Genomic DNA, 27,669 nt, shown 5'->3' with positions numbered 1-27,669 from the left:
CAGCAAATGTGTCTGCATTACTTGCTCAGAGATTGGTGATCTGCATCACTCATGCATTCAAGTTGATAAGGCAAGGTATAAGTATTCCTCTCTTGGAAAATGCTAGCATTACTGATGAGTCACTATTGTCACGTTTTCATAACACTTTAAGCGCACCATTAAAGGGATTTACCGGAATCACTGCCTCAAAAAAGCAGCCAGCATAATCAGAGACACACACCAACCTGGCCACACACTCATTTCACCCCTGCCATCGGGAAGAAGGTATAGGAGCCTGAAAACTGTAACGTCCAGGTTCAGGAACAGCTTCTTCCCTGCAGCCATTTGGATATTAAACACTACAACCTCAAATAAGCTCTGAATTACATACACTATTATTGTTATTATTGCACTACTATTGTTTGTTTTTTGTGTGTACATATGTATGCGTGTGTATATACAGTATATATATATGTATTTGTGAGTATGTGTATATATACACACACACTGAACTTTTTTTCCTCTAATGTATGCATATATGTAGTTGGTGAAGTTGTCACAAATTAAAATAAAATTTCAAGAGCAACAAAGATCTAAAATAATTCCAGTCCTTAAACACTGGATATCACAGTGGATGAAGGGTCTCGACCCAGAAAACAACTATCCATTTCCCTTCGTAGATGCTGCCTGATCCAGTTGCTCTCCTTCTTTTGCTGCAGTCCAGCATCTGCAATCTCTTGTGGACTCTTTGGAAGTGGGGATGGAGTGGGTGGGGGGGTGCTACACCAATGCAGGAGAGCTTTGGGCCCAACGAGTCCACCCTGTTCTAGTAGATCCTTAAAGAAACAGAGTAAATGATCGGGTCCTATTGACAAACAGAGGGACCTTGGAGTACAAGCAAATCGATCCTGAATGTGGCAATATAGGTGGAAAAGAAAGCATATGTCCTTCTGTGATGTGTTGAAAAGCTGAACATCATGTCAGGCTTTAGAAAACATCAGTTCGGCAACACTGGGTGGAGTACTGTGTCTGTTCTGGTTCCAACACTAGGAAGTGATTGTCCTGCCGAGGAAATTCGCCTGGTTGTTGGCTAGGGTGAAGCGTTCATTTGTCATGAGAAATTGAATAGACTGGGTTTGTTTTCTGTAAAGGAAAAGGGTTGGAATACCAAATTATTTACGATAGATAGCAAGAATCTTTTTTCCCCCTGGTGAGGGTGCTGAAGGTGAGAGGCGGAAGGATATATCGGGGGTCCAAGGAAAGATTCTCTCCCCCAGGAGGTGGTGGGAACCTAAGACACACTGCCTGAGAGGGTGGTCGAGACAGAGACTCTGCCAGCATTCAGGAAACACCTAATCAAGCATTTGAATCGCTAAGCAGGCAAGGCAAGGTCGGAAGGCTGCGGACCAAACGCTGGTAAGTGGGGTTAGGGCAGATGGAATAGTGGGCACGGTGTGCCGAAGCCAGGGCCTGTTTCTATGGTAGATAGTGTCAGATCCTCGCCTTGATCCGACCGCAATAAACACACTTCAAGGACCCGGCAACCAGCATGGTGACGGTGGGTCGAAGCCAAGGCAGGACCTGTTCTTGAGACGGAGGGGTGGGTAGGATGGTCCCTGCGGGCTGAGAGCCCCCCACCCAGGCGAGGGCCCAGACCCCCCCCCCCCCCCCCGGCGAGGGCCCAGACCCCCCCCCGGCGAGGGCCCAGACCCCCCCCCCCGGCGAGGGCCCAGACCCCCCCCCCCCCAGCGAGGGCCCAGACCCCCCCCCCCCCCCCCAGCGAGGGCCCAGACCCCCCCCCCCCAGCGAGGGCCCAGAGCCCAGCTTTACCCGTCGCCAGCCGAGGAGCCGGGCTTGCGGTGCCAGATCTTGCCGCGCTCCTTCTGTCCAAGCTCCGTGGCCCGCTGCATCCCTCCGGCCGCCCAAATTCAAACGCCGAACGCGTCCCGCCTCCGCCGGATTAACGGAGGCAACGCAGAAACAGCAGCGTCCTGGAAACGGGACAAACTTCAGCCCCCAGCGAGGGGTGCGCAGGCGCGGCGGCGCAAAGCTCGCTGGGGAATGTAGTTTCTTATTTCTACAATTTGAATCTTACTTATAAAATCAGAATTCAGAATTACCTTTATTTGTCATCCAAAAAAACAAGTCTTTTGGACGAGATTTCGTCACCCACAGTCCAACAGTAAGAGCAATAAAATTAGCAATTACACAACCACAAACCAACACAAAACAAAACAAAAAAAGAAACATCCATCACAGTGAGTCTCCTCATAGACACAAAATGCTGGCGTAACCCAGCGGGTCAGGCAGCATCTCTGGAGGGAAGGAATGGGTGACGTTTCAGGTCGACACCCTTCTTCAGACTAAAATAGAGTGTGTGTAGGAAGGACCGCAGATACTGGTTTACACCGAAAATTGACACAAAATGCTGGAGTAACTCAGTGGGTCAGGCAGGTTACTGCAAATAATGAATTGCTCGAGAAATTCAAAAGGTCTGGCAGCTTCTGTGGAGGCAAAGGGATCATCTACGTTTCGGTCGAGACGTCAAGACTGGTGCAGTGTCTCGATTCAAAGCATGAACTGTTCTTTGCCTCCGAAGATGCTGTGTGGCTCACTGAGTTCCTTCAAAAGTTTGTTTTTAATTATAAAAAATATTAGTGATGGCATAATTTGAAATTTGCATTAGGTGAGAATGGTATTTGGTAGACTGATGGGACTGAAGGCTGATAAATCCACAGGGCCTGGTGGCCTGCATCCCAGGGTGCTCAAGGAGGTGGCTCAAGAAATCATGGACGCATTGGTGATCATTTTCCAATGTTCTATAGATTCAGGATCAGTTCCTGTGGATTGGAGGGTAGCTAATGTTATCCCACTTTTCAAGAAAGGAGCGAGAGAGAGAAAACGGGGAATTATCGACCAGTTAGCCTGACATTGGTGGTGGGGAAGATGCTGGAGTCAATTATTAAAGAAGTAATAACAGCGCATTTGGATAGCGGTAAAAGGATTGGTCCAAGTCAGCATGGATTTATGAAGGGGAAATCCTGCGTGACTAATCTTCTGGAATTTTTTGAGGATGTGACAAGTAAAATGGATGAAGGAGAGCCAGTGGATGCAGTGTATCTAGACTTTCAGAAAGTCTTTTATAAGGTCCCACACGGGAGATTGGTGAGGAAAATTAGAGCACATGGTATTGGGGGTAGGTTATTGACATGGATAGAGAATTGGTTGGCAGACAGGAAGCAAAGAGTAGGAATAAACGCGTCCTTTTCAGAATGGCAGGCAGTGGCGAGTGGAGTGCCGCAAGGCTCGGTCCTGGGGCCGCAACTATGTACAATATAAACATAGCACAAAAAGTAAGGAAATTTGTGTTTGGTAGATTATTTCTTTGTTGTAACAATGCTTCTTGGCAATAAATCATATACCGTTGGAAAGCCTGTTTATTTCCCTTTTAAATGGTGCCACATTTGTAAGGAACATGCATTTGTGGGATGAGCAGCAGAGCTGAGTATATGGGTTGCGCCCATGAAAAATTTGCCAAATCTTCTCTGCCAATGCCAAACAGCTTATTCTGCTGTTGCTATTGACTCTTGTTTTGAGCTTCTGGTACCCCCAGGTGCTGACAATCAGGTGCCTGATTGGCACCTGATTGGCAGCATCTGTGAGCATGGGCCCTGCTACAGTGGTCAGTAGGTGTCTGCTCCAAGAATCGGCATGCCACGTTTGACTGATCTGGATAGGGCCCGTGCGATAGGGCAACTTCAAGCTGGTGTTCTGCAAAACCAAGTTGCGGCATTATTTCGAGTGAGCCCAAAGTGAAGGCCAAGTTCCATATAACGGGGGATGTCAGAGACAGGCCGCGAAGTGGACGTCCCAAGAAGACGACACCCGAAGAAGACCGTTTCCTCACCCTGTCAGCACTTAGGAACCGTAGGCTGTCTTCTACAGATTTGCAGTCAAGGTTTGCAGGACGATATGGCCGACGGCTCTCTGCCCAGACAATTCGGAACAGACTGCACGCAGCCGATCTCCGGTCTCATAGGGCTGCCAGGAGGCCTGCCATGACTGCCCTTCACCGTCAGGCCCGTTTGCGCTGGTGTCGGCAACACGTGCACTGGAACCTGAACATGTGGAGGAACGTTATGTTCAGCGATGGAGTCCAGATTCTGCCTACGGCAGTTGGATCATAGGGTCAAAGTGTGGAGAAGACGCGGAGAACGCTATGCTGATTGCTGCACCGATAGAGTAACATCTTTTGGTGGAGGCAGTGTGATGGTGTGGGGCGGCATCTCCCTCACTGGAAAAACGAGGCTTGTCATCATTGGAGGCAATCTCAATGCAGAGAGATATCGAGATGAGATTCTGCAACCAGTGGCAATCCCATATCTCCACAGTCTGGGACCGAACTCTATCCTCCAAGCTGACAATGCTCGCCCCCACAGAGCAGGGTTTCTCAGAGACTACCTCCAGAATTTGGGAGTGGAGAGGATGGAATGGCCTGCCAGCAGTCCTGACCTCAACCCCTTTGAACACTTGTGGGATCAGCTTGGGCGTGCTGTTCGTGCCAGAGTGACCAACACAACCACGTTGGCTGACTTGCAACAAATGCTGGTTGAAGAATGGGATGCCATCCCACAACAGTGTGTGACCAGGCTGGTGACCAGCATGAGGAGGAGGTGCCAGGCTGTTGAGGCTGTGTATGGTTCTTCCACAGGCTACTGAGGCTCCTGTTTATTAAATGAATAAATTGTTAAATTGCCAATATGTCTTGTTTCTTCAGACTTCAATCATCCAATCCACCAAACAACACCGAACAAGAGTCAATGGCAGAATAAGCTGTTTGGCATTTCAGAGAAGATTTGGCAGATTTTTCATGGGCGCAACCCACTTACTCAGCTCTGCTGCTCATCCCACAAATGCATGTTCCTTACAAATGTGGCACCATTTAAAAGGGAAATAAACAGGCTTTCCAACGGTATAAGATTTATTGCTAAGAAGCATTGTTACAACAAAGAAATAATCTACCAAACACAAATTTCCTTACTTTTTGTGCTATGTTTATATTAATGATTTGGATGATGGAATTAGAAGTAATACTAGCAAGTTTGCGGATGACACAAAGCTGGGTGGCAGTGTGAACTGCGAAGAGGATGTTGGGAGGTTTCAGGGTGACTTGGACAGGTTGTGTGAGAGGGCAGATGCATGGCAGATGCAGTATAATGTAGATAAATGTGAGGTTATCCACTTTGAATGCAATAACAAGGAGGCAGGTTATGACCTCAATGGTGTCAGATTAGGTAAAGGGGAAGTGCAACGAGACCTGAGTGTCCTTGTACACCAGTCACTGAAAGGAAGCGTGCAGGTACAGCAGGCAGTGAAGAAAGCTAATGGCATGTTGTCCTTCATAACGAGAGGATTTGAGTATAGGAGTAAAGAGGTCCTTCTGTAGTTGTATAGGGCCCAGGTGAGACCACATCTGGCGTATTGTGTGCAGTTTTGGTCTCCTAATTTGGGGAAGGACATCCTTGCTACCGAGGCAGTGCAGCGTAGGTTCATGAGGTTAATCCCCGGGTTGGCAGGACTGTCATATGAGGAAAGATTGGAAAGACTGGGCTTGTATTCACTGGAGGGGATCTTATAGAGACGTATAAAATTATAAAAGGACTGGACAAGCTAGATGCAGGAAAAATGTTCCCAATGTTAGGGGAGTCCAGAACCAGGGTCCAGAGTCTAAGAATAAAGAGGAGGCCCTTTAAAACTGAGGTGAGAAGAAACCTTTTCACCCAGAGTTGTGAATTTGTGGAATTCTCTGCCACAGAAGGCAGCGGAGGCCAATTCACTGGATGAATTAAAAAGAGAGTTAGATAGAGTTCTAGGGGCTAGTGGAATCAAGGGATATGGGGAGAAGGCAGGCTCAGGTTACTGATTGTGCATGATCAGCCATGATCACAATGAATGGCAGTGGTGGCTCGAAGGGCCAAATGACCTTCTCCTGCACCTATTTTCGATGTTTCTTTGTTTCTCTAATAGTCAGTGCAAGATGGTTAGGGGCAATCACAATGTGATTAAAAACTCCAACAGGCGTAGGCCAGTCACCCCATTGTACCTGCTGAATGAGGAATTAAAAAGCTGGCATTGTTAAAGGTAACCATGAAACTCCAGGATACATCCAAAATGTCTTTTTATTTTAAAAAAATATTTAAAATCCATTGTATGACTCTGTTTACATTCATGTCATTTGGTAATTACATTTAGCGTTATCTATTCTATACATTGGTATGACATGTTGCATATAGAGTACCATTACAACACATGATCACATGCGATGATACATACTTCAAGTGTTGAGAGGCTTCTACCCCAGTCTTGACCCCTCAATTCCAGTGGCAGAGGTGTCTCAGAGTGCAGTCCTTCCCCACAAAATGGTGTCTACAGCAAGCTTCATTGTGTCCTTCAACATGTACTACTGCCTTCTGGTATGTGTCATTCATTCCCATACCGACATCTCATTGTACTGGAAGACTGACCAGATTCAGGAGGACAAAGGAGAGTCTATTGTTAGGATGATGAATTTTCAGCAGTCCTTGATGTTTGACTTCTTGTGCATCCATGTAAACAGTTTGACTTCATGTGTATTCGCGGGAACAGCCCATAGACCAGGGACTATACAAAAAGGTGAGAGGGGAATGGGAAACGAGAGATATAGAAGGTACATCGGACAAATGAATGAAAGATATGCAAAAAACAATGATCAAGGAAAGGTGGAGCCCACAATGGTCCATTCTTGGCTGTGGGGTAGGTGATAATGAGTTATACAGATAGTGAAACAACAGGACGACAGTAAAACCAGTATGACAACTAGGATGGGGGAAGGACGGAGAGAGGGGATGCAAGGGTTACTTGAATGAAATCAATATTCATACCGCTGGGTTATAAGCTGCCCAAGCGAAATATGAGGTACTGTTCCTCAAATTGGATTTGGCCTCACTCTGACAATGGAGGAGGCCCAGGACAGAAAGGTCAGTGTGGCATCCCCACAGCCAACAATGGACCATTGTGGGCTCCACCTTTCCTTGATCATTGTTACTTTTTGCATATTTTTCATTCATTTGTTCCATGTACCTTCGAAATCTCTCGGTTCCCTCTCGTCTGTCTCTCAGTCGCTTCGTTGTCACCTTCTCCTGGCCGACAATGATTTATTTTACATTTTCCTTGACCAACATCCCCTTTCTTTGATGCCTCGTTTTGACACCTCATCCTTCCTTATCTCTGTGTCTCCCTCTCCCCTGACTCTCAGTCTGAAGAAGGGTCTCGACCCGAAACGTCACCCTTTTCCTTCCATCCTGAGATGCTGCCTGCCTGCCTGTCCCGCTGAGTCACTCCGGCTTCGTTTCGACCAGCAACTGCATTCCTTCCTCCCTCCACGCCCATACACAGTGAGTGTGGAGGAGAGGCCACCGCGGGCCTGCTCGTTACTATGCTGCTCGTTGCTATGCTGCCCACCTTTGACCCGGACATGCTGACGTGGGCCAGTGGCAGGCGGGCACGTCAGACGCTGCGGCGACGACGCTCCCGGCCTCGGCAGCACAGCCATGGCGGACAGCGGCCTGGGCGAATGGTTCCGCGGCATCCCGCCCGTCACCCGCTACTGGTTCACGGGCTGCGTGGTGCTGCCCGTGTTGGAGCGGCTCAACGTGGTGAGCGGCAAGTCGCTGGTCCTGTGGTCCGACCCCTTCTTCAACAACTTCCAGGTACTCCAACTTCTGCGCAGCCTGGGCTACAGGCCCGCCAAGTCCCAGCGACCCCACCCCGGCTCCTCTGTCTGTCCCACCCTGCACCCCTCATTCCCTCCACCCTGTGCGGCGGGGTGGGGAGCCTGGCATTGGTGAGGCAGGAGGGTGGCTGGCTTTGGGGAGGCAGAACTGTGCCTGACATTGGTGAGGCAGGACTGTGCCTGGCATTGGGGAGGCAGGACTGTGCCTGGCTTTGGTGAGGCAGGACTGTGCCTGGCATTGGGGAGGCAGAACTGTGCCTGACATTGGTGAGGCAGGACTGTGCCTGGCATTGGGGAGGCAGAACTGTGCCTGACATTGGGGAGGCAGAACTGTGCCTGGCATTGGGGAGGCAGAACTGTGCCTGGCATTGGTGAGGCAGGACTGTGCCTGACATTGGGGAGGCAGGACTGTGCCTGGCTTTGGTGAGGCAGGACTGTGCCTGGCTTTGGTGAGGCAGGACTGTGCCTGGCTTTGGGGAGGCAGAACTGTGCCTGGCTTTGGGGAGGCAGGGCTGTGCCTGGCATTGGGGAGGCAGGGCTGTGCCTGGCATTGGGGAGGCAGGAGGGTGGCTGGCTTTGGGGAGGCAGAACTGTGCCTGGCATTGGGGAGGCAGGGCTGTGCCTGGCATTGGGGAGGCAGGAGGGTGCCTATTGGGGAGGCAGGGCTGTGCCTGTCATTGCCATTGGGGAGGCAGGAGGGTGCCTGGCATTGGGGAGTTGGGGTGGGGAGTGCCTGGCATTGGGGAGGCGATGGGGGTGCCTGGCATTGGGGAGGCAGGACTGCCTGGCTTTGTGGAGGCAGGACTGCCTGGCTTTGTGGAGGCAGACTGTGCCTGGCATTGGGGAGGCAGGAGGGTGCCTGGCATTGGGGGGGGGGGGGGGGAGTGCCTGGCATTGGGGAGGCAGGAGGGTGCCTGGCATTGGGGAGGTAGGGCTGTGCCTGACATTGAGGAGGCAGGGCTGTGCCTGACATTGAGGAGGCAGGGCTGTGCCTGGCATTTGGGAGGTGGGGGGGGGGGGGAAGAGTGCCTGGCATTGGGGAGGTGATGGGGGTGCCTGGCATTGGGGAGGCAGGACTGTGCCTGTCATTGGGGAGGTGGGGTGGGGGGATGCCTGACATTGGGGAGGCGAAGGGGGCGCTTGGCATCGGGGAGGCAGGAGGGTGTTTGGCACTGGAGCGGTGGGGAGGGAAGGGGGCTGGCATCGGAGGGGTGGGGAGAGAGGTTGGCATTGGAACAACAGGGAGGGGAGGACTGACATCAGTGCAGTGGGGAAAAGAGACTGGCATCGGAGCAGTGGGAAAGGGGAACTGGCATCAGAACAACGGGAAGGGGAGACGGGGGGGGGGGGGAGGTAGTTGGGGTGAGTCGGTAGTTCATTAAGTGGTCAACATTTTTTTGATGTTGGGAGCAAACTTGGTTGGAGTGGTACCACTGTAGCTGGCACTAGGAGTTGCTATTTTGTTTTCATATTTTCATATTTCAGATACAGCGCGGAAACAGGCCTTTTCGGCCCACCAAGTCCGCGCCGCCCAGCGATCCCCGCACATTAACACTATCCTACACACACTAGGGACAATTTTTACATTTACCCAGTGAAGTTAACCTTTCAAAAACATTTCTCTCCCTCAAAGCTCATTAATAAAATTAGCATCTTCAAAGTCAGTTTTGCTTTATGTGTTGGAATGAACTGCAGATGCTGGTTTAAATCGAAGGTAGCCACAAAATGCTGGTGTTTTACTTTAATTCTGCTTCCTGATGACTTGTTGCATTTTACAGTAGCATAAAATCCAGAATACTATTATACCAGCTGGTAATAAGTAGTTTATATAAAGAGAAATCACACTTTAAATGCAATAATGTTTTGAATTTCAATTCAGCTCATTTCTAACAATATTTAATGCATTAGCACATTACACTTTGAGAGTATATTTCATTTGTGTCTATGTAAATATTCACATGATTCAGCAGTTGTTGCAGTTTGTGTAATGGGATGATGATGGTGAATAACTGACTGATTATGACATAACTTTAGATCTGCATCATCATATGTGCTACTTTTTCACAAACTAAATCTTACAATTTTGTGACGACTTTTAAATTGGGGATGTCTGCTTTTATTATGATTTTCAAATGTTTTACTTTGGCAAGTAAATATATTCTTTGATCTGTTTACATTTCATTTAAGCTGGACTAGGTGCTATTATATCCACTGAGTCCCTCTGGCAGTTTTTTTCAACATCTCAATTAACATTGCTTTTAAAGGATTTGAAACATTAAACATTCTGGTACAACAGATTGGATTGTTTATTTCGTAACTAATGCCGTAACGTAGTATTCAAGTTTGAATAAATACAAGCAAAATATTGAACCCATCAGTTGTCCTGTAGTAGTATAATAACAGCAACAATTCATGCAATGAAATAAAATATATTTTTCTAAGAAGCTTAGATATGGTATAGATTTACCTTTTTGAAACATTTTCTTTCAATGTTATTTTTAAACCACTTTTAAAACCTAATTTTCCTTTCTTCATCACTGATGTGGTTGATCCTTGTTGAGTCCTGCAGCCCTCTATTGGCCTACATTATTTCCTTGCCTCCATGTGTCAGCCTGGAGTGACTGCTGGTCATGTTCAACTTTTGTGATCAATCCCACTGATACTTTTTTTTTGTTTTGGGATTACTGAAGCTCTGGGCCTAATCATTTTCCCAATTCCATCAGTTTATAGTCTAACTGGTTTGTTTACTTCTGCCCTCCGATACACAAATTGGGAATCTATCCAATATGACCTCTAACCAATAACAACAATAGCTGCAGAGCATTGAGCACACAGTAGATTATAATAACAAGAGTCTGCTTTAGTTCCCATAATTTGTTTTGCATTGATTTTTACTGGGCTTACCTAAAAGAGGACATGAGATATTACTTTCCGCCTGTAGAAAGGTTTGAATTTATATGGCAACTTTAGAACATGGAACCATGCAGCATGGAAATAAGCCCTGTGGGCCATGGTCTCTGCATAGAGCGTGAGGGCAAATTAAACTAATCTCTTCCGCCGGCATTTGATCAATATCGTTCCATTCCCTGCGTACTTGTGCTATCTAAAAGCCTCTTGAATGCCACTATTCTATCAACTTCCATCACCATTTCTGGGACCTTGTATCACTCTTTGGGGGGGAGGGGGAGGGAGAGGGAATTGGCCTACACATCTCCTTTAAACTTCCAGGCCACATTATGAGTACAATAAAGCCATATGTAAGTGCAGCTTGTAAGTGCAAAGAGAAAAATACCAGAGTGCAGAATATAGTTTTACAGCATTGTAATGTAGTATTACAGATGCAGAGAAAATGTCTATACTGTCTGCAATAAAGGTAGGTTGGATGATCATGACTACCCCATACTTATAGAAGGACCATTTATTAATCTGACAACAGAGGAGACATAGCTGTTCCTGAGTCTGGTGATATGTGCATACAAGCTTTTGTATCATTTTTTTAGTTTAGCTTATTATTGTCATGTGTACTGAGGTTCAGTGAGAAAATTTTGTTGGCATGCTATCCAGTCAAAGAAGACTATATATGAATACAATCAAGCCGTCCACAGTGCACGGATAAAGGGTACAACCTTTAGTGCAAGATTTAACACTGAAGTCCCGATTAATTATAATTAAAAGGTCTCCATTGAGGTAGGTGGGGCGTCAGGTCCTAGATGATGAGAGGACTGTTCAGTTGCCTGGTAACAACAAGGAAGAAACTGTTCCTGATTTTGGAGGTATGCATTTTCAAACTTCTGTACCACTTCCCAGATGGGAGAGGGGAGAAGAGGGAGTGACCTGGTCCTTGATTATTCTTTTTTTTAAATTTTTTTTTTTTTTTTTTTTTGAAAAGCATATGTACAAATCGAAATAAGAAAAAACACATTTGTTACAACGTTCTTACATAGCTTCAATTTTTAAATTTTTAAAGAGAGAAAGTAAAAATAAAAATATAAAACTATAAACTTGGGGAAAGAGAGTAAGAGGGTTAAAAAAAAAAGAAAAAAGGATCTAACAATAAAAATTAACGGGAGTAGATCCGGGAGACAAAAACCACAGCTGTACATCCAACCCCCAACTCAAGTTTCAACTTTTTATTTAAAATTTTTTTTTAAAATTTTAGTCCTGTGCCAAACCCATTTACTTTTCTAAAAATTCAATAAATGGAGACCATATTTTTAAAAATAACTCAGGTTTGTCGATTAAGGCAAACCTTATTTTTTCCAAATGCAGGGTCTCTGTCATTTCCATAGTCCACATTTTAATTGTGGGGGTTATTGGTTTTTTCCAAAATTTAAGTATTAGTTTTTTCGCAGTTATTAGACTGTAATCAAGAAAATGTACCTGACTTACTGTAAAATTTGTAGTATGTTCTGATAATCCTAATATAATTAATTTTGGGTCCATATCTAATTTTTTATTAATAACTTTAGAAACTATTTTAAAAATCTCCAACCAGAAGTTTTGCATTTTTATACAAGTTACGAAAATATGAGATAAATTAGCTTCTTGAAATTGACATTTATCACACATAGGAGAGATACTAGGAAAAATCCTATTTAATTTCGTCTTCGAATAATGTAATCTATGTATTATTTTAAATTGTATTAAGGAATGTCTAGTATTCAATGAACATTGATGTATATGTTGTAAACTTTCATCCCATATATCTTGCATTATAAATTGATTCAATTCGTCCTCCCATGCTCGTCTATAAGATTCTGATGACGGAATGTCAATGTCAAGGAGAATATTGTAAATAAAAGATATTAATTTATTTGAGTTATAATGTCGATTCAGGCATACATCAAGTGTTTCTGGACCTCTAAACTTATATTCTTGCATGTGTGATTTTACATAATCTCTAAGTTGTAAATATCTAAAATAATTATCCTTGATTATTCTGGCAGCCTTGCAGTAAGTAAAGATGGAGTCAGTAGAAGGGAGGCTAATTTGTGTGATGATCTGGACAATGTCCATAACTCTGCAATTTCTTGTGGGATTGGGTAGAGCTTTTCCCAAACCAGGCTGTGATGCATCATTAGAGGATTATTTCTATGGTGCATCTGTAGAAGTTGGTGAGGGTTTTTGGGCACATGCCAACTTCCTAAGCTTTCTAAGGAAGTATTGGTGTTCATCTGCTATTGTGGCCATAGCGTTGATGTGGCTAGTCCAGGACAAATTACTGGTGATATTTATTTTTGGAACGTGAAACGTTCGACTATCTCTGCTTCGGTGCCCTCAATGTAGACTGGGGTGTGTGTACTGCTTCACTTCCTGATTTGATTGTTTTTATGTTTAGCATTAACTGATTTGATTGGACAGCATGCAAAACAAAGCTTTTCATTTTACCTCGGTACTCATGACAATAATAAACCTAAAAGGTAACCCTAAAAAAAGGTAGTTCTCTAGGTTTGGTGTAATGAAAAGCCATTGACTTGAAATGTTACTCCCGCCCGCCCGCCATGGATGCTGCTTGACCTAATGACCTTTTCTAGCACTTTCCTTTTTTACTTTAGATTCCCAACAGCCTTCATGATTATTGTTTATTTGTGAACAACAAGAAATCAGGGATAACTCCAGAATGCCTACAGTACACTAAAACATTACCTTTTACGGGCGAAATCTAATTTGCCCTTGATAGAAACTTTAAATTAGCACTAAAGACAGACATCTCTGTATTTGAACAGCAAACATTTGCATAAGATTTGCTTGAATGGGTACCATATTTCCTGTTCTATTTTTCTCCCTCCCTTGACCTTTGGAATGTTAGCGTTCTTGCAAGTTATTTAGATAGGTTTAAGACTATTTCTCCATTGATCTATTTGATCAGTTTAAAATAACTTCTAGTTTTAATTACATTTATTTTTATCAATTGCCCTTCATTGCGGAAAAACACTTGGATAGATGTCTCTCGGCTCAAAAGGGTAAAAGAGCATTTTTAAGTTGGCAGGGACATAGTGGGCCGTAAACATGTTTTAAGCTGTTTAACACTTGAATTTGAGGATTTCCATCAAAATATTACTGTGCTCCAAATGTGCAACATGTGTGGCTGTGTTGAAGAAATGTTCTTGAATAGGCTGTGGCATTGATTTGAGTATATGTTGCAATGTATTATTCAGTCACTTACAACAAAGCCATGCCATCAATATCAAAGCCATGAACATCAAATTTAAGCAAACTATTCTGGTTGTAGGTCAGGTCACAACATTTGCAGTTATTTTAACTGCATTCCAGATGATTGATTTTTCCGTTAAAGCCAAAGGGTGGTTGCAAAATCAGTTGGTTGGTGCTAGACATATTAGTTTTGTTGCACAGTAAACCCTCACTTTCAGATTATGGTGGGTGATGAGGAGGCGTGTCTTTTATTGCTGATTGTCCACTATAACTGAGTAAGGAGGTTAATATGTACAGTACTGTTGGAAAAACAGCCAATAAACATACCCCACAATAAACAGGAAAGGACGCAAAAATACACAATACTTCAGGGCAGCACAGTGCTGCCGCAGTAGAGTTGCTACCTTTTAGCGCCAGAGAACTGGGTTTGATCCTGACCTTGGGTGTTGTCTGTACAAAGTTTGTATGTTCTCCCTGTGACCACGTGGGCTTCCTCCAGGTGCTCCGGTTTCCTCCCATATTGCAAAGACGTGCAGGTTTGTAATTTAATTGGCTTCTGTGAATTGTTCCTAGTGTGTAGGATAGAACTAGTGTACGGGTGATTGCTGTGCAGTGTGGACACCGGGCCTGTTTCCATGCTTTATCACCAAACTACACTAAAATAGTTCACAAAATGCTTTTCAAACGTGTAATTCTACAAAGTATTTAAGATGCTTCTATTAGTAGTAAGGACAGTAAAAGAAACAGAGCAACATCAATGTAGAGTTCATCTGAACATCATCAACATCAGTATCAGTCTGAAGAAGGCTCTCGACTCGAAACATCACCCATTCCTTCTCTCCAGAGATGCTGCCTGTCCCGCGGAGTTACTCCAGCATTTTCGTGTCTACCTTCAATGTAGAGTTTCTCTAAAACTAAACTAAGATTCGCTCCAATCAACACCACCAACCAATAAAGAGTTCCGTAATACCAAGGATTGTGCAAAGTTTGTTTGTTTTCTTGTATTAATGGCATTATGCATGAAGCTAATGGGCAACTAATCTTGTTTCCTGTATACAGATATGGAGACCTGTGACTGCATCCATGTTTTACCCAATGGGATTCCATTACTTGATTCAGCTGTACTTCCTATATTCGTATTCTTCTAGCTTGGAAAGAGGTAAGTTTTCATCCTGTGTTTAAACTGTGTTTCCAGTGAGCACTCAGAAGCACTTACTTAAATTCTGTTGGGTAAAGAGAACATAATTTTACTCTAACTGAGAAATCTTTGAAATCATTTCTAAAAGCAAATATTTCCTGTTTAATCTTCTATTTCTGTATTTTGCTTAATCTTCCATTGTCTTAAAGGAGCAATATTTCCATTTTTTGTTTACAGAAGAATGAGTAATTTTAGCTACCATATTTTTCCTTTTCTGCCAAACAGCAGCTGTACAAATCCCAGTAAATCTGTTCCTGAAGCTTGTTCACAGACTCTTCAGTCATGACGCGAATTGTGATTTCTTATTTGCTTAAGATTGAATTCACTGACCTGTTGCTTTTCTATCAAAATATGGAACAATGATCCAACATGGAGAAATCTAACCTTGCTAGTTTGGTTGAAGGCATTTTATTTTTGGAATTGTTAATGTTATAAAGAGAAGCTCGTAGTTGCAAGTAAGTGAAATTACTGGGCTGAAAGTGTTTTATCTTAATGATGCTTTGATCAAAAATCTATGTCTGTTTTGATTTTGTGAAATCAGCCAGCTTTGGAATGAATAATGGCCTGACAAATGAGGAACTGTGAATAAAACAATGGTACCCCCATATGGCCTTCTTTACATCAGAGAGGAAAAGTATAGACTCGGCGACCATTGCGCCAAACACTTGTGCTTAGTCAGCCACGGCCTGCTTAATCTCCTGGTAGCCAAACATTTTAACTCCCATTCCCATACCCACCTTTCCGTCCAGGGCCGCCTCCATTGCCAGAGGCCACATGCAAACTGTAGGAACAGCATCTTGTATTCTGCTTGGGTTGCTTACAAAGGTATGACCACTGAATTGTCCAATTTTAGGTAACTCACCAACAACCACGTCATTCCCCCTAGATGCACACCCAATTCTCCCACTATTCTACTGCCCCCTTTTCCCTTGCCCTTTCCCACTATCCCTTCACCCCCTTTTCCCTTTCCCTTTCTCCATCTCTCCACCCCACCAATCGCCTTGCACATATATTACTTCCTCTGGCTTCACATTTCATGCCTCGTCTCTCCTTATCTCAAAGCCTTTTGTATTCTTTTCATCTCTGGCCTTTGTCTACCCATCTACCAATAACCCCCTTTCACCTGTATCCAGCTAACACATGCCTGTCTTTGTCCCACCCCTCACCTCTATATTCTCGCTTTTACTGTCCTACCACAATCAGTCTCTGAGGTATTCTGGGTCCAAAATGCCGCCTGTTGGGCATTTATTTTCTTGTAATGCTCCTGCACATTAGAGGAAGATAATAATTAGGAATCCAGATATTATCCATCCTCCAAGTTCCTTGCCAGCGTCATTTGAGATGTGCTCCATGGTCCCAAATTTGGCACATGCTGGGAAAGAAGCTTTGGCATTATTGATCTGGCATCCTGACAGATGATTTTTCTTGTTGAGCCATTGGAATACTGCATGCAGGAGGCTATGGAGATCACTTCCGGGTACTATCTGCAGGTAAGTTTGCCTGACAGAATCATTACACTCACTCTTTAAACCGTCATTTTATATATTTTTCTCAATTCTATCAGAAAATTATACCACTTTTCCAGAGGTTATTGGTATACAGTGGTCTCTGCTGTGTAAAATTATGCTGTTTTTGAATGACTGAGAAATTAATCCACAATATTATTTTCTTTTTAAATGTGTAGGGTTCTTTGATGGAAGAACAGCCGACTATGTATTTATGTTGTTTTTCAACTGGATTTGCACAGTTGTATCCTTTTCAAAGTAACATTAAAGGTTGTTTGCATTTGTACAGTATCATTAATGACCTTGCGATAGATACTCCAGTATTTACAAGCCAATGTGGTGTATCATCACTGTAGGTAAAGAAGTAAGGCTGCTCATTTGTTCCAATATAAAGCAGTGTGATAATGGCCAGTTATTCTGTTCTTTTCCGTTGTTTTGATTGAGATCTAAATTATAAGCAGGGCACCAAAAAGAGTTCCTCTTCAAAATATTATCATGGAAGCTCTTCTGTACATGAGGCTTCAGATTTGCAAAATAAAGGCATTACATTAGAGTGTTATCTTAGACTTGATTTCATGAGTTTGGGATAAGGCTCTAATTCATAACCATGTGACCCGTGGGATATTATTAAGCCATGGCACACAGTAATAGTAACGCAAACAGACTAGAGTGAATTTTGGGCATTGAGGTTAAATTGAGGAACTGCATTGTTCCTGGCCTGATGTGAAAATAATCTCGATGCAAATTATCTTCTTCTGTTGGGTAATGTATACTTAATAAAATGTACTAACAATGTAATGGAAATTAACATGCTATTATTTTCCTGAGCAATACTGTAACAGATTGTTGCATTACTCATTGGAATGCCTGTAAGTATTTTTGAAGGGGGCCAATGTGCTTCAGAAAAATCAACTCTGTCGTAATAATAATGAAAAATTTTGGCTGTTTTAATTTGTTCAAGACCATGATTAATTTTGTGTTATTGAGCCTGTGATGGGGAAAGGAATGGTGCAAGAGAGTTGGAGTGTGGAGAAGCAGGTAATTCCCACCAATGTACCTAAAGCCAGCCAGAGTTGATCATTGTGCAAAATGCAGTTGTTCTTCTGTGAGAAAGAGGTTCAATTTTAGATTGCCTGCTAAATTATGTCTGACAGTTGTTTTTGGCTTTTGTCTCCCGATGCCACCATTAGTAGCAAAGCCTTTGACGATATTTCCAGTCTTCCTGATACAATCCACCATGAAGATGTACTGGATTGAAAGGCAGTCATCAGCCTGTGATAGACAGGGTTGTGTTTGCCACGTTTTACAGGTTGAGGGGCTCAAGAGCAGAACAGTTGCAAGTATTCCGTCAGAATACTTTCTACAGTACATCTGTCGAAGCTCAAGAGAATCCTCATGGACAAGCTTAATCTTCACAGATGCCTGAGAGAGACAATATGCAGACGTGCTTTCTTTATCACCACATTAGTGTGAAGGGACCAGGTTAGATCACTGCTGATTGGGATGTCTAAGAACTGAAACTGTCAACCATCTCTACAACAGCTCCATTCTCAATCTGTTTCCTGAACCTCGGCTCATCATTGTAGATTCAGTTGGCATTGTGCTTGGCACTACAGTCATGCATGTATGGGAAGTAGAGCAAGGGACTGAGCACTCAGCACCAGTGTTGAGGGTCTAGGTGGAGGAAATATTATGACCAATTTTAACTGACCTAGTCTGTTGGCGAGGAAGTTCAGAAGCCAGTTGCAGATGGAGGCTACGAGGCCAAGTTCCAGGAGTTCAGGTGAGCTGATTCAGAATTATGATGTTGAAGGCTGTGCTGTGTTTGATGAATAGCATCCTTGCAATAGTGATCTAGAGATGAATGCCAGAGAGATGGCATCCTCTGTAGACTTTTTTATGTACACAAATTGCAAGGGCCTAGGTTGTCTTGAAGATTGGTGCAGATGCGGGTGATTATCAGTCTTTCAGTGCACATCATTATGATTGATGTTAGAGCAATTGGACGGTGGCCATTGAGTCAGATCACTATTTTTCTTGGGGACTGGAATGATGGATATTTCTTTGAAACAGATGGGGACGGTAGACGATTGAACTGAAAGTTGAAGATGTGGGTGAAAATTGGCCAGTTCAATGCTGCATGATTTCAGAACCCTTCCTCTCGCTTGAAGCTTCAATGGCCTCTAGAGTGAAGGGCTTTTTTTTCACAATTGTAATAAACTTACATGGTATCTATTTATTTTTTGGTTCCTTTGCATGATGTCTAGTGGCAAGTTTCACGAAGATTGGGCTCTCATCTTTTGACTGGGATTGTGAATCATTAGTAAAGAAGTAGTAATATCCTCTGAACTCCACCTGTTGAAGCTTGTTCGAAAAGATTTTATGCAATCATTCTGAAAGCAGATCTTTAGCTCAGCTATGTAATATTGCAAATATAGCACAAAATGCTGGATGCAGGCAAGTTATATCAATGCAGTCCTCGCTGTAGTAACGTAGAGCATGATTCAAGAAAGATGGAAGACAGACACTGTTTAGTTTCCTTTATTACTGACACAAACAACTACAAATGTTTTAATGTATCTATAATCCTTCCCTCTTGGCAGATATTGTTTATCCCACTGATTCTGACGATGGTATATGTATGGGCGCAACTGAACAAAGACCAGATTGTGACATTTTGGTTTGGAATGACATTTAAGGTAGGAAAATCTAGCTATTTTGTTGATCTGGATGTTGAAACAAAAATGGATGTTCTATCTTTCCAATTGCTCTTGAAAAATACAGTATCAGACCTATTGATGCAGACCAAAGATGCTCCCAGATCTGATCTCTCATCTATGCATTAGTGGCTAATTCAATCAGGATGGCAGCAGGGTGTTATAGTTGGCCTTTTAACTAATTTATGACCTTGATCAACTCAAAGGGCTGCTTAAGCCTTGAATGACTTGCATTGACAGTTATAATGTATGCAGATGTACAGACCAGTATCTCACAAACAGCAATGAGTGAAATGATTGCTTAATGATCCTAACTGAGCGATATATTTTGATAAACGGATCTCAATTGAATGGCAGCTTTCTGTGCAGTCAGTACCTCTGGCAGTACAACATTCCTCACTGGTATGTTGAGCCATGAGCTGGATTGAGTGTTTGTGTCTTGTGGTGGAATTCCAGTTCCTGACCCACATGACGATCTGATTGCTGAATATTGCCGTTTGGTCTAAAGAAGGGTTGTGACCCAAAATGTCACCAATCCTTTCTCTCCAGAGATGCTGCCTGATGGTGAGTTACTCCAGCACTTTGTGTCTATCGTTGCCATTTCCTTGGTGATGATTTTATTCCCCTCCTGTAGACCAAAATTAAAATTTATTCTGCATTCTCCCAGAGATTTTGTACAGCCATAGCACTTGATGTGAGTATTTAGCGGAGGATTGAGTTGTAGCTTCTGCACTGTATTTTGGGTGATTACCTAATGTACAATCTTTTCTGCAAGAGTCCTGGGCCACCCAGTATCCATCTTTCAACAATTTAATAATTGGATGTAAAATTAAAATAAATCACCTGCTAGGTCATGTATATTTTAAATTTTCTTTTGCACAGGCTTGTTATCTACCTTGGGCTCTGCTAATATTCAATTATATACTGAGAAATGCGTAAGTATGCAGATCATATACATTTGCTCTTACACGCCATTGTGAATTTGAATATTGAACAAATGATTCTAGCTCATGTAGACCAGAAACATAACAGGATCCAAGATTTAATGAACTGGGTTATTGAAAGGGGGTTAATAGCAGTCCATGTTATGTGCCTAGCAGACTAAACTATAGTAAAGACGAGAGAAAAATGGTGCCAAAATTGGATGGTTGAGATATAGTTTTGAGACATAAAGAAAGTAGTTCCCTGAAATTGGAGAATTCCATAGTCTAGAAAGTTGCAATGTATCCATATGAAAGATGTGGTGTTGTTCCTTGAGATTGTGTCAAGCATCGTAACAGTATATGAGGCTGCAGATGAAGATTAGAGTGGATAGGGAATTAATGTGCGGGCCAGTAAAAACGTGCTCATTCATGTGGACTGAATACAGGTGATTGGTGATCACTTGGCATGTTTGGTTTCTCCTTTTGCGACCTGATGGCAAAAGCACAAGTACTCTCTGCACTCTGGGTACTCTCTGCACACCAAACCATTGAAATCTATTCAAGACTGACCTTAAGGAAGAAAGAGGACTGAGAAAGCCAACAATGCTTTGGACTCTAAGCCCCCAATTGCTGCTAACTTTTGTATACAAACAGAAAAAGCTAGAAACACTCAGAAGGTCAGTCAGCAATTGTGGAAATAAATACAATGTTAGTATTTAACTTTGTATTTAAATGTTAAATTTAAGTAACAATTAACAATTGTTAAGGCCTGGAAATGTCTCCATTTCCATTCCGAGTTGAAATTACTTGTGTGTCCATATTGGAGAAGATCAGGTCACTTTTCTAAGGTTTCACAGTTTGGACACTTTTAAAATTGTCCAATTATTTGGTGAGGTTATGTCCTCTCCTGCTCATTCAAAAATACATACTGAGTCACAATGAAGCCTGAAGTCTTCCTAAAGTCTTTCTTTAATAATGTCTTCCTAATAACTTATTATGCAGACCAAAAAGCTTAATATGCCGATAACTTTCCCTCTGAGTCATTTTGGCTTGTGGAATTATAATTATACAATGGGATGGGCATGGAAACTTATGGGCCGCCTTCCTTAGCAACCATGCTGCATAACACTTGGGCTACAGACCTATATGCTGTGGCAATGCAAGGGCTCATTTAGACACTTAAATTACATCAGTGGCCCAGCTTCAACCTCTCAGACAGTGCATTCCAGGTAGCCGCCATCCTCTTGACCAACATCTCACTTGTGCCTTCTTTAAACCTCTTTCCCTCTTATACAAAATCTTTTTCTTCCTTACACTAAATCAGGGTTTATCTAACTTGATATGGGGAAAAGCTTCTCACAGTCTGCCCCATCTATTATCTAATTTAACTTTATAGACCTTTGTTGTATCCTCTGCTTCAAGGATAAGAGACCTAGCTTCTCTAGTCTCTGCTCATAACTGAAATGCTTTGTCCCAGATAACATACTGGTGAATCTCCACTGCTCATCTCCACTTCTCCTTCCTATAGCAAAGTATCCAGGGACTCGGCATTTTTAAATGATCATTAATCTTCTCCCTCAAAATTTATTTCCAATATCTTCCCTACCACCGTTGTTAGGCTCAGGTCCATAATTGCCAGGCTTTTTCCTGCTGCCTTACTTGAAAAAGGGGCTACGTTCACATCTGGAACCTCCTTTGTGTCCAGCGAAGATTTAGAAATCGCAGCCAGAGCTGCAGCCATATCTTTGTTTGTTTGTCGTTGCAGCTGGGAATAAATCCCATTCAGCTTAGGGTTTTATGCACCCATAAACCTTTCAAACCATTAATACCTCTTTATTTATGAAAACCCATACTGGACTTTCACCTACCCCTTCACTGAATTCTACAACTGTAAAGTCTGCTTTCTTTGTGAATACCAATGAAAAATATTAATTTAGGGCCTCATATGTACCATCTGACTGCAAACACAGAATGCCCACGTTCTCCCTAATAATTTTTCATGACTTCTTAACCTTCCTAATTTCTTATGTGCCTTCTGACACTTTTTATACTCTTGAAAGGCAGGCCTCTGATATGCTTTTTCCACACATCACATGCACTTCCCTTGTTCTGCCTTCATCCCTACTGAAAACTTGCTCTTTCCCTGGTTCTGGACAGGGTCACAGACCCAAAAGGTCTGTGTTTTTCTGGCATTTTTCCTTTTTGTTCCAAAAAGGAGATACTTGGGTTGATAGTATTTGATTTTTTTTTCCTCCCTGCTAAAATATTTATTTGGTTCAGAGAGCAGTTGGGTGCACGGTATCATGATCTGGAAAGGCACACCTCCCACAATACAGAAGATTTTACTCTGTCTGGTCTTTACACCCATGGCACATACCTTCATCAAAAAACCCTGGAAGGTTCAACAGAAGTCCCAAGTTCACAAACCTTTCAGCAGTGGAAGCTAATTAGGTGCAAGGAGTGGACTGAGGATGGTGTTTTTCCTCTATCCTTTGTCTCTCATAATGGTTTCTCCTGCAGATCAATAATCTCAGGGCTTGTAATTCAATAGAAATAGGAGTAAATCTCTTTATCATGCTTTATTGTAGCATGATACCATGCATTGGTGTAAATTACCTTTCCCCTTTAGAATGTTAAATGGCAGAGACTAGCAAAGTGAGGAAACCCAATGAATCTATTGTCTATTGTCTAATCTCCAGATCTAGGTGGACCCTAGATCCAAAACAGATATTGATTTCAGTGTTCACCTTATACAGGTTCTTAGCTGTACCACTTCATTTTGATCTTATTCATGAGATCTGTTGTAACGCATGTGTTAAGGAAAAAAATTGAGTTATCTTTGTTAACCAGAATAATTTAAATTTAAATGAATGCTTTTCAATTTAATTGATCCATGTAATTTCAATAGGATAATGGATGAGCTGGTTGGTATCTTTGTCGGTCATATGTACTACGTTCTTATGTTTAAATACCCTCAAGACTATGGAGGAAGAACATTTCTCAGTACACCACAATTTCTGTGAGTAATATCAATTGGTACACTTTTTAATTTAGCTGCATTCATACTGCAAGGTATTATAACATTATCTTCCCTTTCCACCTCCCCACTCCAGGATGCGATGGTTTCCACCTAGGAGAGGTGGTGTATCTGGTTTTGGAGTTCGGCCAGCTAGCAGAGGACCGCAAGTTGAAGATCAAGGACGTCGATGGGGGAGAGGTTATTTCTGGGGGCAAGGTCAAAGGCTGGGTGACAACTGAATTTTTTTTTAACCCTCAGCCCAATAGCTGAATTTGAATCATTTTCTGTACAATATGTGTTGCCTGACAGTATCTTGTGTTCTGAAGTTAAAACTGAACCAATAATAATGACAAGAATACCCATAGGAGCATGGCTTTTTGACTAAAGAAATAAGTTAATGATATGGAACAGTATCAAATGTATACTCCAACAGGTTGTAGATGCCATGAAGCTAATTAAATGGGGTTTTAACTTTCAAGAATTTTATAGTGGATCAAAGTTCCTAACTTAAAAATTGGCCAGTCCATACATTGAATATTTTTTAATTAGTGCAGGTCACCTACACTTGTCCTTCGTAACAAAGGATATCTTCCTTTCAACCCTTCCTTGGGGGAATGCTGCAAATTGGCAGTATATATAGGATCCCAAAAAATCCTGTGTTCTTCAATATCGTCATGTGGACCATCCACTTAACTATATTGGACCAGATTGCCCTGCAATCAGGTGCCAGAGATCCGGAAGAGCATGAATCAGTACCAGCATTTTGCCCCATGTGCCTGCGCTACTGAAGAGCAAGTTGCTTTCTTGTAAAATTGTGATTACATTGTTTAAAGAGTTGGTGGTTCTATTTGTGTTACCGTTCAACACAGCTAGAAGATTAAGTCTGCCAGTTGTTAGTGAATATTATTTAATTCTGTTTTTTTGCTCATTCCTTCAATGCAGATGTCAGAACTTTTTGCTAGTCTCTGTTTTTGTGTATTGAGAATTAAAACAGATTGGATTGATTATTTTTCCATTGGAATCCACATTATGAAAACAATGGTGTTTACAAGGCAGAAAACTTCCCTGCTTAAACTTTTTTGTTTCTTCCCATTCTTTATTAACTTGCTGATTGGTACCGAGTTAGGTTATCCAACCTCAGACCTGTACTTGATGCTGCTGGTAGTATGTTTATCTTAGGGCCCATTTCACAAATCAATGGCATGGTGTTGACACCATGTTTGTTATTTGCCAACATGCTTTGCATTTGGAGGTAGAAGATGAAAGTTTGAAATACACTTAAAATATTTACAAAGATATTCGCAACTCTACTTGTGATTGGGTGACAAAATTGAACTTAATCAAATTAATCACTTGAACTTTGATTAATGTGTGCATCCTCAATCCAACAAAGATCAAAGAGATATGCTTTTCTATATTTACTTCCTTGTAAGAGACGGACAGGTAATATTTAATATCCTCAAACTTCAGGCTCCCATTAAATAATCTAAAATATGTTCAAGGTCTTGTGTATCCATGCAGAGCTTTTCCAATATAAATTAGACTATCCTTAATATTGAATGTTGTTGCACAATAATTCTGCAACCAGTAGTGAAACCAGTGCACTGCCTCCCACTGGCGGAAAAGTATAATTATTGAGCAAAACTTTACCAAGACCATTAAAAAATGTGGAAAAAGTCAACATTTGCTGGAATGGAACTGTAAGAGGCTAAAGACTTGAATCTTCATTTTCTGCTTTATTTGAGAACCTTCATGGTTCAACATACACCATGTTACAAGCTATTGAATGTTTTATTTTAATGTAGTCTTGCAATTGAATTTAACACCACCCTTTTTTAACTCAAAAGAACAAAATTGTAGATTTGCTAAAGGGCTTCTGATCCTTAATCCCCATTTAAACTAACACTTGTGAATGGAAAACTTTCTGCCTTTGGTATGTGAAATTAATTAAATATTGTCATGCCAAGTCCCAGCCAGTGCAGGGAAATCTCCAACCCACAGTCACTGTGGGTGAAGATCCTGGGTAGGTGTGTGTTGGTACTAGTCAGTTATACAACATGGAAACAGGCCTTTGCTTAACTCGTCCTAGCGACTAAGTTTCCTATCCAAATTAGTCCCAGTTGCCTGTGTTTGGCAAATATTCCTCTAAACCATGCCTTTCCAAAATGAATCATTCTGCAGATGGACTGTTGCTTTGCTTAAACCCAATTTTAGGTCTCATTAATATGGTCCAGTTTAAGTCCAGGTTTGATAGACCAATCACCCTTTTGATACAAACTATAAAATAAAATTCAAGGTCTAACAACTCTGACTACAGCCCCCGAGTGTTTCCTTTTTTCTATCCTGTCTCCAGAGAGATATGCACAGCTATTTAACTAGGCACTTTGGCTCACCTACAAACCTACACACTTCACATTATTGATGAATTTGAAAAGCCTAAAATAATTTTAAAGGATTGCTTTAAATACATTTTTTTTATCATCAGCTTGGTTTATGAAGTATGCTCCCTGAAAATTGTTTAACCTTTCTAAATCTAAAATTGAGGCAAATATTTTGTTTTATTTAGCTTTTCTATTACTTGTGATAAATTAATCTTCATTGAATATGATGAATTAGTTTTTGTGCGAGTTTGTTCCGTTGAGAAAGGTTGAATGTAAACATGAATAAAAAAATATTGGTGAATCTCAGAGTATACAATTGGTGTATATTGATCCCTTCAGTTCTTTTGTAGAAAAGATTTCTGCTTTTGTAATTAAAGTACAAACTGAATTCAACACTGAATAGAAAATGTATTTATCATTTCCATGAGTCCAGACAATAATTATCCTACATTTTGGTGCTATGACATATTGGGAACTTACTAAATCCAAGACTTTAAGGAGTGTGCCAGTGAATGAAAGAGAGATACATGCCAAGATTTTCAGTATTTTATTCTTATCTCAAACTAATTTTTGCATGTTAGGTGTATTGGTTTCAGACAGAGAGACCAGAAACACTACAAAATGCCAACAGGCTATTCAATCCAACATCTGACCTTCTACCCTCTTATTAAAACGCCACCAAAATATCCTTCCATTTAAAATGTTTACAATGTTTACAGTGCATGAAAAATAGTTAGATTAAGAAATAGGAAATAAAAATGGACTCTTAACTCTGTGCCATGTTCCAGTACTTTCCCCATTTCCTTCATAGCCAAAAGGAATGATCTCTTGAACGCATTCAAACTGTGACTGGTGCTCTAGTCTCTTTCACCTTGCATCAGTCTGTTACCCTGCTGTAAAAACTTCAAAATCACAATAAATAAATGCAAAACAGCGTTATCAATTTCCAGTTTTAAAAAATTCATTTACCTTATTCAAGTCTTAAATTGTTGCCCAGAAGATGCAGACTAAGACTGAATCACCAATCCTAGTCACTATGCAATAAGCCATTGCCTGGTGAAAACTATAGAGCTGTTTGTTGTGGGCAGAATATTGACCCTGAGGCTCAGTAACCTTTGGCTCTTTTGTCTGATTTGTTGCTTATTTTGGCAGCAACATGTTTTCCACTGAAACTCATTGTATCAGATATTTGCTCTCTTGCAAGGCTAGGTCTTGGCTGGTATCACGGGAGAGTGGGTGACTAAAGACCTTGAAGAAGTAACATATATACCAAAGGCAAAATACTGTGGTTACTGAAACAAACAGAAAATGCTGAAAATATACAAGTGGTCTGGTCACCTCAGTGTAAAGAAGATGAGATACTTTTTTTTAAAAAGCTAACAATACTGCTGTTGGAAATTGTAATAAAAACAAACGATAGAAAGACTCAACAGGTCAGGCACCATCTGTGATGAAAAACCAAAGTGAACCTTTTGTTCAAACTCGGAAAAAAAAGAAACCAGGTAGTTTTGAGTTGTAGAGGATGGGGGAGGGATGAATTAAGAGAAAGGGAATTATCTCTGACCGAGCAAGACCAGGGGTTAAAATGTAGACATAAATAATTGCAGGTGCTTGTTAATACACAAAAGGACAAAACGCTGGAGTAACTGAGCAGGTCAGGGTTCAGATGCTAATGTTATCTAGCTGATAGGGTAACAGGAGATCAGAGAAAGACTATACAACAATTTATGCTACTCAGATAAGGAATGTATGGGTAGTGAAAATCGTATCCAATTTAGTTTATGGAATCCACCCTGTAATTCAGCAGCCTCTGTCCCTCCGGTAGGAGGCTGAAGAGAACCTGCTGATGACTTTCCCAAGCAGGCAGCAAGCCACTGTCTGATCTCACAAAAATCCTGACGTCCATCAGAAGGGACAGTGGAGCATCCTTCATCTATGATGTGCATGCAAGCCACAATCCTAGCCAAACAGGTTCACAGTGGAGCCAACCTCCGCGTGCAACGGTCTAGAGCAAAGCTACACA

The 27,669-nt window shown here is 42.0% G+C and overlaps 2 protein-coding genes across 2 annotated transcripts in view; one reads left to right on the top strand and one right to left on the bottom strand.

Annotated features, from left to right (window-relative positions):
• Positions 1-1,960, bottom strand: part of tbc1d31 (TBC1 domain family, member 31) — a 34,659-nt gene extending 32,699 nt beyond the window's left edge. Inside the window, exon 1 of the mRNA XM_078397671.1 lies at positions 1,810-1,960. Within this exon, the coding sequence (XP_078253797.1) occupies positions 1,810-1,889 (80 nt within the window). The 5' untranslated portion in view covers positions 1,890-1,960. The remainder of the gene's footprint in view (positions 1-1,809) is intronic.
• Positions 1,961-7,510: 5,550 nt separating this feature from the next.
• On the top strand, positions 7,511-26,042 carry derl1 (derlin 1). Its single transcript, XM_078397672.1, has 8 exons — positions 7,511-7,727; positions 14,963-15,062; positions 16,786-16,850; positions 17,449-17,475; positions 19,210-19,305; positions 20,206-20,258; positions 23,155-23,265; positions 23,360-26,042. Exons 1-8 carry the CDS (start codon positions 7,569-7,571, stop codon positions 23,502-23,504), a joined length of 756 nt encoding a protein of 251 aa, XP_078253798.1. The 5' UTR covers positions 7,511-7,568; the 3' UTR covers positions 23,505-26,042.
• Positions 26,043-27,669: the final 1,627 nt, after the last annotated feature.

Source organism: Rhinoraja longicauda, chromosome 4, assembly GCF_053455715.1.
Source record: "Rhinoraja longicauda isolate Sanriku21f chromosome 4, sRhiLon1.1, whole genome shotgun sequence".
NCBI lineage: Eukaryota > Metazoa > Chordata > Chondrichthyes > Rajiformes > Arhynchobatidae > Rhinoraja > Rhinoraja longicauda.
The sequence above is the reverse complement of the archived record's forward strand: the minus strand, read 5'-3'. Positions and strand labels throughout refer to the sequence as shown.

Coding starts and splice junctions, on each gene's coding strand:
- derl1 (XM_078397672.1), top strand. CDS start 7,569: ATGGCGGACAGCGGCCTGGGCGAATGGTTCCGCGGCATCCCGCCCGTC. Junction 20,259..23,154: donor AATTATATACTGAGAAATGC/GTAAGTATGCAG, acceptor TAATTTCAATAG/GATAATGGATGAGCTGGTTG. Junction 23,266..23,359: donor CTCAGTACACCACAATTTCT/GTGAGTAATATC, acceptor TCCCCACTCCAG/GATGCGATGGTTTCCACCTA.